The 12315-nt window shown below is 41.1% G+C and overlaps 1 protein-coding gene across 1 annotated transcript in view; it reads left to right on the top strand.

The window, feature by feature from the left end:
• ATP2C2 (ATPase secretory pathway Ca2+ transporting 2) overlaps positions 1-12315 on the top strand; it is a 32320-nt gene that overhangs the window by 12992 nt on the left and 7013 nt on the right. Inside the window, exons 10-21 of the mRNA XM_034426540.3 lie at positions 122-197; positions 1179-1245; positions 2256-2380; positions 4640-4737; positions 5032-5133; positions 5787-5876; positions 7243-7344; positions 8153-8309; positions 9471-9641; positions 10417-10514; positions 10611-10661; positions 12006-12172. Of these exons, the coding sequence (XP_034282431.2) occupies positions 122-197; positions 1179-1245; positions 2256-2380; positions 4640-4737; positions 5032-5133; positions 5787-5876; positions 7243-7344; positions 8153-8309; positions 9471-9641; positions 10417-10514; positions 10611-10661; positions 12006-12172 (1304 nt within the window). The remainder of the gene's footprint in view (positions 1-121; positions 198-1178; positions 1246-2255; positions 2381-4639; positions 4738-5031; positions 5134-5786; positions 5877-7242; positions 7345-8152; positions 8310-9470; positions 9642-10416; positions 10515-10610; positions 10662-12005; positions 12173-12315) is intronic.

The following is a 12315-nucleotide window of genomic DNA, read 5'->3' as shown; positions in this document are numbered from 1 at the left end:
TGGAAGCCAGTGCAGATGCTGAGATGGTATTATTATGTGGCCAATCAGTTTGACTGATTTCTATCATGTCTTTTGCCCTTCTCCTTCCATTTCTTCCTTCCTTCTGTTCTAATGCTTCAAGACTCCAAAGACACCTCTGCAGAGAAACATGGATAAATTGGGGAAACAACTTACTATTGCTTCCTTTGGGATCATTGGTGAGTTTTACTTTTATTTTTTTGCTCTTTCAAAAGCTTTGGAGACCACAGACCATATGAGCTGTTTCAGTCTTCCTCTGTCCTCATCGGTGTTTCTCAACCTCATCAGCTAGAAGATGTATGGACTTCAACATGGTTAGCTGGGGAATTCTGAGAGTTGAAGCCCATACATCTTTAAATTGCTTAGGTTGAGAAATGTTAGCATGAAATGTGGTCAACATGAAATACCTTGATACCCCTCTTTAGATGTTCATATCTGTGGATATGAAAATACATATCCATGGATATACTAAAAAGCAGAGACATCACCCTGCCAAAAAAAAGTGCATATAGTCAAGGCTATGGTTTTCCCCAGTTGCAATGTATGGCTGTGAAAGTTGGACCATAAGGAAGGCTGAGCGCCAAAGAATGGAGGCCTTTGAACTCTGGTGCTGGAGAAGACACCTGCGAGTCCCTTGGACTATAAGGCAATCCAAACGGTCAGTCCTAGAGGAGATCAACCCTGACTGCTCTTTAGAAGGCCAGATCCTGAAGAGGAAACTCAAATACTTTGGCCACCTAATGAGAAGGAAGGACTCCCTGGAGAAGAGCCTGATGCTGGGAACGATTGAGGGCAAAAGAAGAAGGGGACGACAGAGAATGAAGTGGCTGGATGGAGTCACTGAAGCAGTCGTCATGAGCTTAAATGGACTCCAGGGGATGATAGAGGACAGGAAGGCCTGGAGGAATGTTGTCCATGGGGTTGAGATGGGTCAGACACGACTTCGCAAGTAACAACAACAACAATCCATGGATATGATCAGGAAGTTGAGAAATGGTGGTCTACATGAAATGAGGGGTCTTGATTCCCCTCTTCAGATACTTATGTTTATGGGTACAATCGGAGAAATAAGCAATTTTTTGAGCACATAGAAGGCCTCGGTTACTTTGCCAGATCTGTGATGCGGTGGAGTAAATAAAATGATGTCTATGTTTTTCAAGGTTTACTCATGCTGATTGGCTGGCTGCAGGGGAAACATCTCCTTGACATGTTCACCATTGGAGTGAGGTAAGCTTGAGAGAGATTTCTTCCGCATGTAGACGTAGCATGTTGAACTATCAACGAACCCGAAGCTGAGTTGTCATATCATGCTGAGACTTGGTTTGTTGAACTATAATTGGTTTTTAAAAATTGTAATATTTGATTCTAACTTCAGTTAACCCATAATACTTGGGATCACTCATGCTAGGTCAAAGCCAGATATACTACATTATGAATCAGTATGATATGCAAACTTTCTCACAGAGTCAAAAAGGAACGTATCTATTGGACTTCCTGCTCAGTGAAGGAATTCCAGCCTCTAATTTAAGACCAATGCAGAGAACAGATGTTCTCAGAAGTCTTCTCATCTTTAATAAATTACAATAGATTTCTTCTATCTGGCTATCTGAATATGCTGTATGACGATTCCCAACACCCTAGATGTCAACCCTGAAGTGGACCTGTCTGAGGCCATCTTTGTGGCTTCAGGGTTGCAAGACAGAAAAGGGGACAGGCAGGGGGGAATAGTTAGCTGGGGTTTTGCAGTCAAAACAAAAAGTTTTCCTGTGGGAACCAAGGTCACTCCAACAGGTGGCTGGGAGAGGAGGAGCAAAGTAACCAAGCAACCAGCCAGCACCTCTATTGGACAATGTGACTGATGACTTGGGGAAAGGGGAAAACCTTCAGCTTTAATCAGGTGAAAACCGCAAGAACTTTCAGAGTCGGTTTTCACCAGTTGTGCCAATATGATGTATCCAAATAAATTGGACTTCAGTGGGTGCATTACTTGGAACCCTGACACTAGAGACATCAGGTCAAGACAGCAGAACTAGAAATCTTCTTGAAAAGTCAACTTCGACCTAACAGTCTAATAGACATTCCACAAAATTCTGCATTCCTGGGTCATTTACCCATATCATGTCTTCTGTCTGTACTCTAGAATGAGGGTTTTGGAGCAAGTTGATGCTTGGGTATACTTCCTTGCAGGAAGAGGTAGTGGTGTGTAACATCAGTGGTAAATGATTGTGTGTGCGCAGCTTGGCGGTGGCTGCCATCCCCGAAGGCCTGCCCATCGTAGTCACGGTGACGCTAGTATTGGGTGTCTTGAGAATGGCCAAGAAACAAGTCATCGTAAAGAAGTTGCCCATAGTGGAAACTCTAGGTGAGTCAGACACATTCCATGTTAAGGGGGGGAAACTGATAATAATAGGGAATATACCACAATTGAATTCACTAATGCCAAGGTTAATTCAACTATGACAGTTTCCATTATTTTAATTAAGGTGATTCCATGAGCGCTGATATTTATTTTAAAGTTTCTCATTCTTTTTCTGGGTTCTCGTTACCAATAGACTGCATGTAGCTATTTTTGAAACCTGTATCATTTAAGATTATCAAATTGGCTTAAATTTCTGTGTTAAAATACTTCTTGGTAAAATATGGAGCAAATTTTTCATTTGCAAAAATACTAAAGACCTTTAAAGTTTGGCAGTACATTTCTCCAGAGACTTGCATTTGCAAAGGGAGGAACAAAAAATGGATATGCCAATAAATAATCTGAAAAAAGGAGAAATGTTCAGATTTAATTTCTTCCTTCAAAGTTTTCAGATGCACTCGTGTATTAAAAAATTGCATGCTTCTTTCTCCTTCCTTAATTTCTTTTTCTACTTTCCTTTGACCTTCTTTCCTTCCTTCCTTCCTTCCCTCCCTCCCTCTCTCCCTCCCTCCCTCCCTCCTTCCTTCTTTCCTTCCTTCCTAACACAGTAAAAGAGGTTAAATGCAGCATTTTCTATGGTCCCCAAAACTGTTTATATGACACAATTTGAGGAATGATCACTGGATTTCAGGAACACTGGAGAGAACGTAATTTTAAAAATCTCTAGGAGGGTACAAATCTAATATTTAAAGCCTGGAACAGCCATCTGTCAGACATTTTCAGGGGGAAAAACTACCATAAGAAGCAAATGAAAACAGACAATACAACGAGTGCGTCTGACCAGAGGACATTAATTCCAGGTAGAGAGAAGAATTAGTGATTCCTCCTCATGATTTATTCCTGAGAAGATATCTTTTATTAGTTCAAGCAATCTGAAAAATGCAAACGATATAAGTCTTCCTGGAGATAATAGCCCTTCAGAATCGCATCCAAGAAGGTTAGATGAAGGAGATAAAATTAATAACATTTTCTAGCACAAGATAGAATTGATGGCTGCTGGCTTAGTGGTTCTTAAATGGTGGCAGAAATATAGGATAAATCTTTTAGATGGCCTCTGAAGTGGCCAACTTTTCTGGTGGACCTCCTGAAGTTACCTAGAGTGCCACCCTAAGGCAGAAAAGATTGGGTCAAATAGAATACAGAATAACAGAGTTGGAAGGGACTTTGGAGGTCTTCTAGTCTGATTCCCGTGTTCAAGCAGGGACTTTGCTGCAGACAAATGTTGTCCATTCTCTTCTTAAAAACCTCTAGGGTTGCAGCATCCACAACTTCAGGAGGTAGCCTTTCCACTGATTAATTGTTCTCAAGGTCAGGAATTTTCTCCTTAGTTCTAGGTTCCTTCTCTCCTAAATTACTTTCCATCCATTGCTTCTGGTCCTGTCTTACTGCAGTAATGGAGTCTGGGAGGGATGCATTCAGCCACGCCTCGCAGACAGATATAATGTCGAATATAGCCGTATTTAGTAAGAGGAGGAATTCTGGCATTTTGTTTGCGAGGCTCCTTGCGTTGAGTAGCTTGCATTTAAGGTCTGTAGTGGTGGATCTTGAGGAAGTTAGGGGCGTGCATGCCTCGTATCAGTGGTGGGCTTCAAAATGTTTTACTACTGGTTCTGTGGGTGTGGCTTGGTGGGCGTGGCAGGGGAAGGATACTGTAAAATCTCCATTCCCATCCCACTCCAGGGGAAGGTTACTGCTGGGACTTGGGAGGCAGAGAATAGATGGGGGAGAGACCAGTCAGAATTTTTACTACGGGTTCTCCGAACTAATCAAAATCTCCACTACCGGTTCTCCAGAACTGGTCAGAACCTGCTGAAACCCACCTCTGCCTAGTATCTGTTGTTGGGGTGCTGGTTGTTGGGACGTGGGCTGTTGGTCTTACTTTTTAATACAGTGAGCGCAATAGTCAATGTATAAATCAGTCTCTCCTTGGACTTGACGTCTTTTGAGTTCAGAGTGGAGTTCATGGGAGCAGACACGTTGTAGTATGGATAGGTCAGGCCGTGAGCGAAGTTTGTTCAGGTACTTTGGAGAATAAGTCAACCCCCTCTTCTTTGTGGCAGCTCCTCAAATCTTGGAGCACTGCTATCATGTCACCCCTAGTCCTCCTTTTCATTAAACTAGACAACTAAATCTTTGGTATTTGGAAGGTCCATGCTATTAACTTACTAATGTAAGACCCAGTTTGGACAAATCCTTTCTTCTCAGGCTGTTGCAATGTGATTTGCTCTGATAAGACTGGAACTCTGACCACCAACGAGATGACCGTGACTCAGCTTGTGACCTCCGATGGATTTAAGGCAGAGGTACTCCAGATGTTTCCTCAGCACTAATGGGTTTAATCTTAGCCATTCTTATCTAATGTCTTAGATTTGATTTTTTTTTTTAATGTGATTCATACTTGTCCTACCTCACGGACTCTAATTATTCGTTTCCATCCCAAATTTCCTTGATTTATGACTGTTTCCATTGTCCAATTCTTTAAAAAGAGAGAATTGCCTTCTAATCAAGATTTTGTCTTTGTAATGAAGATAGAAATGGTTGGCTGTTTCCTTGGGATATTTCTTTACATTCTTTCTTACTGATTTATATTCTTCCAGGTGAGTGGAGTTGGATATAACAAAGAAGGAAGCGTATGCCTTTTACCATCTAAAGAAGTCATCAAAGGATTTTCAAACATCTCCGTGGGAAAACTTGTGGTGGTAAATTATTTGATTACTTCAAATAACAGGTTATTCCAATAACCTGTTACCGTATTATTAATAACAGCGCCTTGAAGGTTGAAAGCAAATGCAGCATTTTCAGAATATTGAAATGCTGCTTGTGAAGTTTCATTTCCAGTCCTGAGGCACCCATAAATATGTTTATTTACTCATAAAATCATTTCTGAGGCCTCTGGGGCAGCTTCCAAAAATCTTGAAGAACCTTTTAACAATAAGAATAGGATAAGAGGGAACAAAAGTCATGAACTCAACATCTTTGAAAAGTCCACACTGAACAGAAAAGCTATACCATCTAAATCTCAATAAAGGGGAAATCAGTATTTTTTTTTTAAAACCAGAAAATTCCGTCCACAAAAATGGTCTGTCCCATTAAACGATGACATATTTGCAGTGGACAACATATTGCTGGAGAGATGCTGTTGTTCTCTTCTTAGGAAGTTCATTTAAAGTAAAGCAAAATTTCATGACACAGAAAATGTTTGTTTATTGGAGGTTAACTTTTGAGACTGTAGACTTGGCTCTTGGTTTGAGAGCTCACCCTTGAATTAAGTTGAACCCAGAGCTGATGTACAGAAGGTGATTCGTTCACCCCTCTCTGCACTCCCTTAAAAGCTGAAATGATATTTTTGCAGGCTGGTTGTGTCGCCAACAATGCCATGATAAGGAAGGCAGCCGTGATGGGGCAACCCACGGAAGGAGCCCTCCTTGCCTTGGCTATGAAGGTAAGGTCCTTCACTGCGATTCATAGGCTGATTAATTTTATATTTCATTTGGTTTTGTTTAATCTGAAAATGCATAGAGGTAGCCTCTTACTGTACTGTGATTGTCAAGATAGGAGATATTTTTTTAACATTCTGATGATTGTGCGATTAAAAAATGAATCAATCAGGATATTATACAGTTGTCTGCATATCATGCAGCCCTACCATTTCTTCTTAATTTCCCTTAAAAGGCCTGGATTTTAGTCAGTTAAAAATATGCACAAGCATGGGCGCACACAATATCCAATGAATTGGAATAATGCCACATAATCCTGACCCCATGCAACACTTCCATTAGATCATTGACTGGAAAATAGGGGGCTGGGAAAGACAGAAATCTTCTAATAGAGGAAAATTATTTCCAGAAGTATCGATGTGTGTGAAAGAAGCAGTTCAGCACTGGAGAGATGGAGAAAGACAACGCTGGAACAAAAGAGGCCATAATCATCTCAGCACCTCCTTTGGGGGGAAGCTGGAGAGATTTAGAAAAGTGCCGAACCCCCATTCTCCAAGGGTGGAAATTGTGTGTTGCCAATGAGTAGAGTAGAGTAGAGTAGAGTAGAGTAGAGTAGAGTAGAGTAGAGTAGTGAGTAGAGAGTGGAGTGGAGTGGAGTGGAGTGGAGTGGAATGGAATAGAATAGAATAGAATAGAATAGAATAGAATAGAATAGAATAGAATAGAATAGAATAGAATAGAATAGAATAGAATAGAATAGTTGGAAGGGACCTTGAAGATCTTCTAGTCCAACTCCTTGATCAAGAAGGAGACCTTGTACCATTTCAGATTTCAGGTTATCCAATCTCTTCTTAAAAACTTCCAGTATTGGAGCACCCACAATTTCTGGAGGCAAATTGTTCCATTACTTAATTGTTCTCACTGTCAGGAAATTTCTCCTTAGTTCTAGGTTGCTTCTCTCCTTGATTAGTTTCCACCCGTTGCTTCTTGTCCTGCCCTCAATGTGTTTTGGAGAAGAGCTTGACTCCCTCTTCTTTGTGGCAGCCCCTGAGATATTAACAGAGGTGAATCCACTGGCAGGAAGGTGACTTAACTGGGACTACAGTCGGCTGCTTGTATATTTGCAATAAAGCAAGGTGGATAAGGAATGTGAACGTTCAAAAGGAAACTCAGTCTAATCAACCCCGGTTTGATAACCTTTTCCAAAACCTGACATTGCAGTTCAAAAGCAACATAGACATTCGGCACTAAAATATTCAGCTTTTGACCGGAGGGGTGTTGATGCGATTTTGTGTTGATCTATTCTAGTTCGACCAAGGCTGTGAGTAATGAATTCGTGTTGACATTCTGTCCTTCTCTTATCTGCTTTAGATGGATCTGGATGATATAAACGATACTTACCTGCGGACAAAAGAGATCCCCTTTAGCTCAGAGCAAAAATGGATGGCTGTGAAGTGTGCTTTGAAAAATCAGGTATATATAAGAAAGCAACTGTGTTGGTTTTAGCCGCCTCCAGACCAAGCATAGAAACTAAAAGAAGAAATCATTCGTGTAGGAATCCGTTCCAGTTAAAGGCATGTTGTTACTTACCGTATTTTTCAGACTATAAGACACACCTAAATTTAGAGGAGGAAATCAACGAAAAAAAGTTTTTGGCCTCCGCGCGCCCCATTTTTGGGCCTTTTTTCAGGCCTTTTCCAGCCTTTTTCCAGCCTATTTTCAAGACTTTCTTCTGCCTGTTTTCTAGGCTTTTTGGCCCATTTTCTAGGCTTTTTTCAGCCTGTTTTATAGGCTTTTTTGGGCCCATTTCCTAGGCTTTTTTCAACCCATTTTCGAGGCTTTTTCAATCCATTTTTGAGGCTTTTTTCAGCCCATTTTCAAGGCTTTTTTGGCCCATTTTTGAGGCTTTTTGGCCCATTTTTGAGGCTTTTTTCAGGCTGTTTTTTCCAAAAAAAGCCTCAAAAACAGGCCCCCAAAAAGCCTTGAAAATGGGCCAAAAACAGAGCTTTCCAAACATGGTGCTCAGTTTTCCTATATACTTGTGGGATTCAAGCCATGTCAAATAAACTACGACGTAGCTTAGCATGAAGATTCACTTCACAGCTGTCTCCGTCACATGCTGAGTTAGAGAAAGAAAATATTTCCTTTCTTAATATGGGTATAGCATGCCATGGTTTAAAGATATTGTGTATATAATGAGAACCAAATTAATTCGGGATGTAAAAAGGTCAACAGTTCTAAACCTTCTCCTGGTGGTATCTTCCACCTTCTCCTTTCCCAGGACCAAGAAGACATCTACTTCATGAAAGGGGCCTTTAAAGAAGTGATGCAGCATTGCACCATGTTCAACAACGGAGGGATTGCTCTGCCCTTGACTCCCCAACAGAAAGCTTCCTACGCCCAAGAGGAAAAGCGCATGGGTTCCCTTGGCTTGCGAGGTCAGTCCGTGCCTGGGACTCATTTTACCCCAGTCTTACGTGCTCAGCAAATGACGGTTCTTGAGCAAAACCAAAGTCTTTAGCCATCTAAGGAAAACAGCTCCATACTAAGGATAGCATTATCGAAAAGACCCCTCCATGCTCACCAAAGCTCTTTCAAAGAGCATTTGGAGACAGGAATGTCAACAGTGGAGGTGATGGATGGCTGTGGTATTTTGATTACGAATGGTGCTATGGATGTGATGGACTATTGTGAAGTGACGGTTTCCTAGGAAGGAAGGAGCACATTGTTATGTCCTGCCAGCGGCCAGCAGAGCTGATGGCAGACTCAGACAGTGAGGAGTTTGGGGAGGAGCATGGGCCAGACCTGGAGTCTGGGAAAGACTCCGATGAGTGCTCTGTGCCGGAGGCAGAGATGGGGCCAGGGCCATCTGACAGTTATCAGCTGCCTTCGGAGTCGGATATCCCGCAACAGAGGGATGAAAGAGCCACATGCGGCTCCGGAGCTGCAGATTGCTGATCCCTGATTTAGAGTAATGGAAAATTAAATAATACAATACCCACTTTTAAAACCAGCTACATGGATCTATTTTCTCCCCAAGATAAAATTCAGAAGGGAATGAGTTTGGTTAAGTTGTTGTTGGTCACTGTCTGCTTCTGGAGTTGTCATTCTGGTATCTCAATGTCACAATATTATCGGACTACACCCTGCATTTTTAAGTCTCCTTGACAGGAGGTTGACAATCCTGGAAGGAACATCCTCAAAGTAATAAATGAAGCAGGACTGTTCCATTGTGCAATCAAGGTCAATGAAAGGATGAGTGTAAGCGATCGGGAAAGGCCATAATCCAAAAACCTCTTACAAACGTTGTAAATTAGTGGAAGGTTCTTATAAAAATGTAAATATCCTGGTCCTGAAGAGTTTATTTTATAGGCAAGGGCCAAAATCTAGAATGTATTTTTTTTTAATTTGGATGGATAAACAAATTGAAAGCCAACCCAACTGAATTAAGATGGGTCAAGCATGACCTGATAGCAGAGAATCAAGTTGCAATGTTCTGTACCAACTGCATTTTTCTGAATTCTCCAGAGGCCACTCCATGCCAGTAATTTAACTGGAAAGTAATATGATTCATCCCAGTCCTCTTTTTCTCATCTTAGTGCTTGCCTTGGCTTCTGGCCCAGAACTCGGCAGACTAACCTTTCTTGGTCTGGTTGGAATCATCGATCCCCCACGAGAAGGCGTCAAAGAAGCCGTTGAAGTTCTCAACGGCTCAGGTGTAGCTGTGAAAATGATAACCGGAGATGCCTTTGAAACAGCTTTGGCCATTGGTAAGCAAGACATGAAATACAGTGATTTATTTTATTTTTTTTAGAATGGGAACGTCCTATTTGCTTTGATCCTTATCTTGGTTCCATCTTAGATAAAGATGAAGCTGAGCTGAAAGATTCAGGTTGGACACAGCAAGGCTGTCTCCCACTTAAGCTAACTCAACTGTGCAAAAATTCCCACACAACAACACTATTTTCTTAATTACAAATTGCTTTGCCCTGCTCGTTTAACAAGTCAGAGGTCTTCAACCATTTGTCATCTGCATGATCTGATTTCATTAAGGAAGAGGCCAATAATTTCAGAAAATGCAGATCCTTTCTCCTCCCTTGCCAACTCCAAAAAAGTCACATGTCATGGCCCTGCAACCTTTGTCAACGGCAAAAGTTAAAACTTTGCAGAGTCCTAGCTTTGTTTTTATTCCAGGTTTCCTTCTCTGAAAGTTCTGAAGAAGGTTGCATGGATACTTCTTTCCAAGAAGTCCAATGGAGTTAAATCTGGATCCAAGTCAACATCCTTGGTGGCTTCCTTGAGATCATTTATAGGTTCCTTCACTCAAGAGATGCAGCCAGAGAATCACAGACCAAAAAAAACTCCAAAACCTAGAACTGTCCAGAATGCCCCATCATGAAAAGTCTCAGAGGAGGTCCAATTTTGAAATGAAACACTAAAAAAAGCCTCCTTTTGAATCATAATGAACCATTTCTTCTTCCATGAGCACACGTTTTATAAAAGTTAAATACCATTATGTGCTTAAGGCATTTATTTTCCTTGCAGGGAAGAACATCGGTCTTTGTAACGGGAAAATGAACGCTATGTCTGGGGAAGAACTGGAGAACATGGATGATTCAATGTTGTCTTCAAGAGTCCAAAATGTAATGGTGGCTTGAAGGAGTCATGAAGAACGTGATGTTGGGCAACTCTCTTCTCAAACAAAGCCACGTACATCTCTTCTTTCCCTCCTCTTCCAGGTGTCCATCTTCTTCCGAACAAGCCCCAAACACAAAGTTAAAATAATAAAGGTACCCTTTAAAACTATAAAGTGCCATAATTTTTCTCTTCCTTGCAATAATTCTGCTTCTTGGTCATCTCCCCTTAATGTGTGAGTTAACTGCTGACTGCAAAATTAAGATTTGTTCTTTGTCTTCGTTTTTCTTGCAACTCGTTCTGAAACTAATGAGCTATTCCTTCTATGCTGACAATCGGGAAGAAACTATTCCGATAGTGAAGAATGAAATAATTCTAAAACTAGGATGTATTTTTTTTTTTTTGTATCAATGGGTTCACTTACAAAAGTTAAGACTGCGTCTTTTAGCAGTAACAAAACCAGACTGTTGCCCTTTCATTGAGCAAAGGAAATTTCCAACTCTGTTCTGCTTCCTTAAATAGTGAAATTAACAACGAACTGGAAAAAATAGACTGAACTTGTTAGTAAAAATATATTGTGGCCTTGATCAAATTATTACTGTTTTCTTTGCCTGTTGGCTGCACCAAAGTGCAAGTTAACTTTTATTTGTTGTTGATTTGAGACTTGTGGCTTTTTGTGGGTTAAAAACCAGCAGAATTAATTAGCTAAAAAAAGACTCCCAACAACTAATCCACAATCACCTTGTTCCAGTTTATGACAATCCTGAAGGGACAATCAGATAATCATTTAAATAGACCTGGATGTAAACACCCATTTGGCTAATGTGGGATTAAGGCATCAATATGAACGTGGTTTAGTTTGAGTCTGGCGATTATCTTTGCATGAACATTTATCCTTGGATTTATGGGCAAAGTAATCTCTGATAAAGAGATTTCAATAGATCACAAATCTTACTTTTTTTAATTGGAAGAATTAATGCTTACGGTTTCTAACAGCCGACTTAACATCTGTGTACATTTTAGCATCAATAACCTAAGATTTAGGTTATTGGATATTTAGCTCTTTTCTCGATGTTAAATGTCCTCAACTTATGACCATTGTTTAAAAACCGTTCCAAAGTTACGATGGCACTGAAAAAAATGACTTATGACCAGTCCTTACGTTGTTGCAGTGTTCTTGGGACACATGATCACCATTGGTGACCTTTCCAGGGGCTCTTGCCAAATGAAGTCAAGGGGAGTGGGGGGACTGGATTCACTTAATGACTTAATGTGATTCGTTTAATGAGCACAGCAAAAAAAAAATACAATTGGGCGTGACGTATTTAATGACTGCATTGCTTAGCAGACGTTCTGGTTCCAATTGTGGTCATAAATCGAGGACTGCCTAAAATTTACATCGGCTTCCTTTCCCCCCGCCCCAAGTCAAAGCTTCTGTCTACCTAAGAAATCCCAACCAGAGGAACGCCGAGGTTTAAACTCACCTGTAATTTCTGTAGGCTTTGCAAAAGACTGGGGCCATCGTGGGAATGACGGGGGATGGAGTGAACGACGCCGTGGCTTTGAAGTCTGCCGATATTGGGATCGCGATGGGACGGGCAGGCACGGACGTGAGCAAGGAGGCTGCAAACATGATTCTTGTGGATGACAATTTCTCAGCCATCATGTAAGTGGTTCATGCCGGAATTATTTCTCTGACACATACACTTTCTCAAACCCTTTGATAGCAATAGCCCTTAGACTTATATACCGCTTCACAGTGCTTTCCAGCCCTCTCTAAGCGGCTTACAGAGTCAGCCTCTTGCCCCC

This window comes from Pantherophis guttatus, chromosome 11, assembly GCF_059756535.1.
Source record: "Pantherophis guttatus breed Tessera chromosome 11, ASM5975653v1, whole genome shotgun sequence".
In the NCBI taxonomy this organism is placed as follows: domain Eukaryota; kingdom Metazoa; phylum Chordata; class Lepidosauria; order Squamata; family Colubridae; genus Pantherophis; species Pantherophis guttatus.
Note: the sequence above shows the minus strand (reverse complement) of the source record. Positions and strands in the feature narration are given on the sequence as shown.